General features: G+C 45.1%; 1 protein-coding gene across 1 annotated transcript; it reads left to right on the top strand.

Moving 5' to 3' along the window:
• The first annotated feature begins 372 nt into the window (after positions 1 to 372).
• LOC116405235 lies at positions 373 to 1233 on the top strand. Its single transcript, XM_031889196.1, has one exon. It carries the CDS (start codon positions 373 to 375, stop codon positions 1231 to 1233), a length of 861 nt encoding a protein of 286 aa, XP_031745056.1.
• The last annotated feature ends 362 nt before the right edge of the window (positions 1234 to 1595 follow it).

The raw sequence follows: 1595 nt of genomic DNA, 5'->3' as shown, positions 1-1595 counted from the left end.
CCGGTAAAGGGGTGAAGCCGAATGGTGTGTTCACATTTACGAATGGAATTGGTCATGGATCTCTTGTTGATGGGCCATCGTTGAATGATGGGCCGTCCATCTCACACGAAACTGGGATCTCACAGAAGGAGTGCTTACCTGTTGGTGCTTCAAGTGTTCAGCATGTTGGGCAAATTGCAGCGGCCAAAGGATATGGACCTGGGCTGGATGCTATTGCAAGTGCCCAAAGATTGGGCCGGTTGATGGGCATTTGAATGATGGGCCAACCATTAGAGAACCGTTTGGTACTAATTCAAATGGTGGGCCGCCTGTTCCGATTCGTGGGCATGAGGTGCATAAATCTAATAATTCTGGAGGTGCAGGCAAAAATTCATGGGCTTCCTTATTTGGCTCAACAAGAGGTTTCTCTATGACCTATACACCTCTAACTACCGTGAGAGAAAAATTGTGGTGACCCCGTTTGAAGAAGTTATTAGTCAAGGAGTTAGAGTGCGGGAGAACTCCCTCGTCAGCCAATTACTTGATGCAAAATTGCCGTATCTAGTCATCTATCGTCTTATAGAGAAGATTTGGGGTAGAATTGAAATGCCAACAATTACTCTGATGGAGAATGGGCTCATCTACTTTCAATTCAAACATCTAAAGTCGATAGAGTGGATCTTATCCGGTGGCCCATGGCACCTTGGAGGAAAACCTATGCTCCTCCGCAAATGGACTCCAGGTATAGTTCCTGAATCCTTTGTCTTTAATTCAGTTCCTGTTTGGATAAAGTTAGGGAGGATTCCGTTGGAGCTATGGACGGATGCTGGTTTGGCTGTGGTAGCGAGTGCAATAGGAAAACCTCTTTCAGTTGATCTTGCTACTAAAGAGAGGCGTCATCTTTCTTATGCCCGTATATGTGTGGAATTGAATGTGGACAGTATTATGCCTGCCGAAGTAACAGTCAACCTTAAAGGAGAGGAATTTATTGTAACTGTCACTTATGAGTGGAAACCGAAAAAATGTAACTTGTGTCGATCTTTTGGACACTCGCAGAACACCTGCCCTAAGAAAAGAGGCAATGAAGATAGTAAAAAGGAATCTGCAAGTAAAGAGGTTCCTGTTAAAGAGGTTGTTCCTACTAAAGAGGTGGTTCCAGATTGTGGGGAGTATGGAGATGTTGTGTTGGAATCCTTCCAACACATGGAAGAAGGAGAAATTATTACCATAAACTGCCTGAAAAGGTGGAGGTAAATCGGGAGGAATTTACCCCAGTGGACAGGAAAAATAGGGAATGATCTCTATTCGGGACAGAGGGAAAAGGGTGGAAGTGAGTATCACTGACTCCTTTAACAACCTCATGGAGGTGGATAAAGGAGATAAATGGCCTTTATCTATAGTGGATGGCTCCCCTCTTCCCTTACGAGTAGATGACTCTTCTATGGTCCTTTTGAGTACTACAGGTGATGTCATTCCTATGGGAGAGGCAGCTCCCATACGACCTCATGGTTAGTTGGTGTACGTGGAACGTGCGGGGCCTTAATAGCCCTGTAAAGTGTAGAGCGGTGAAGGACTTCTTAGCCATGTCTACGGTGGGTTTCTGTTGCATCTTGGAG

The sequence above is a fragment of the Cucumis sativus genome, chromosome 7 (genome assembly GCF_000004075.3).
Source record: "Cucumis sativus cultivar 9930 chromosome 7, Cucumber_9930_V3, whole genome shotgun sequence".
NCBI lineage: Eukaryota > Viridiplantae > Streptophyta > Magnoliopsida > Cucurbitales > Cucurbitaceae > Cucumis > Cucumis sativus.
Note: the sequence above shows the minus strand (reverse complement) of the source record. Positions and strands in the feature narration are given on the sequence as shown.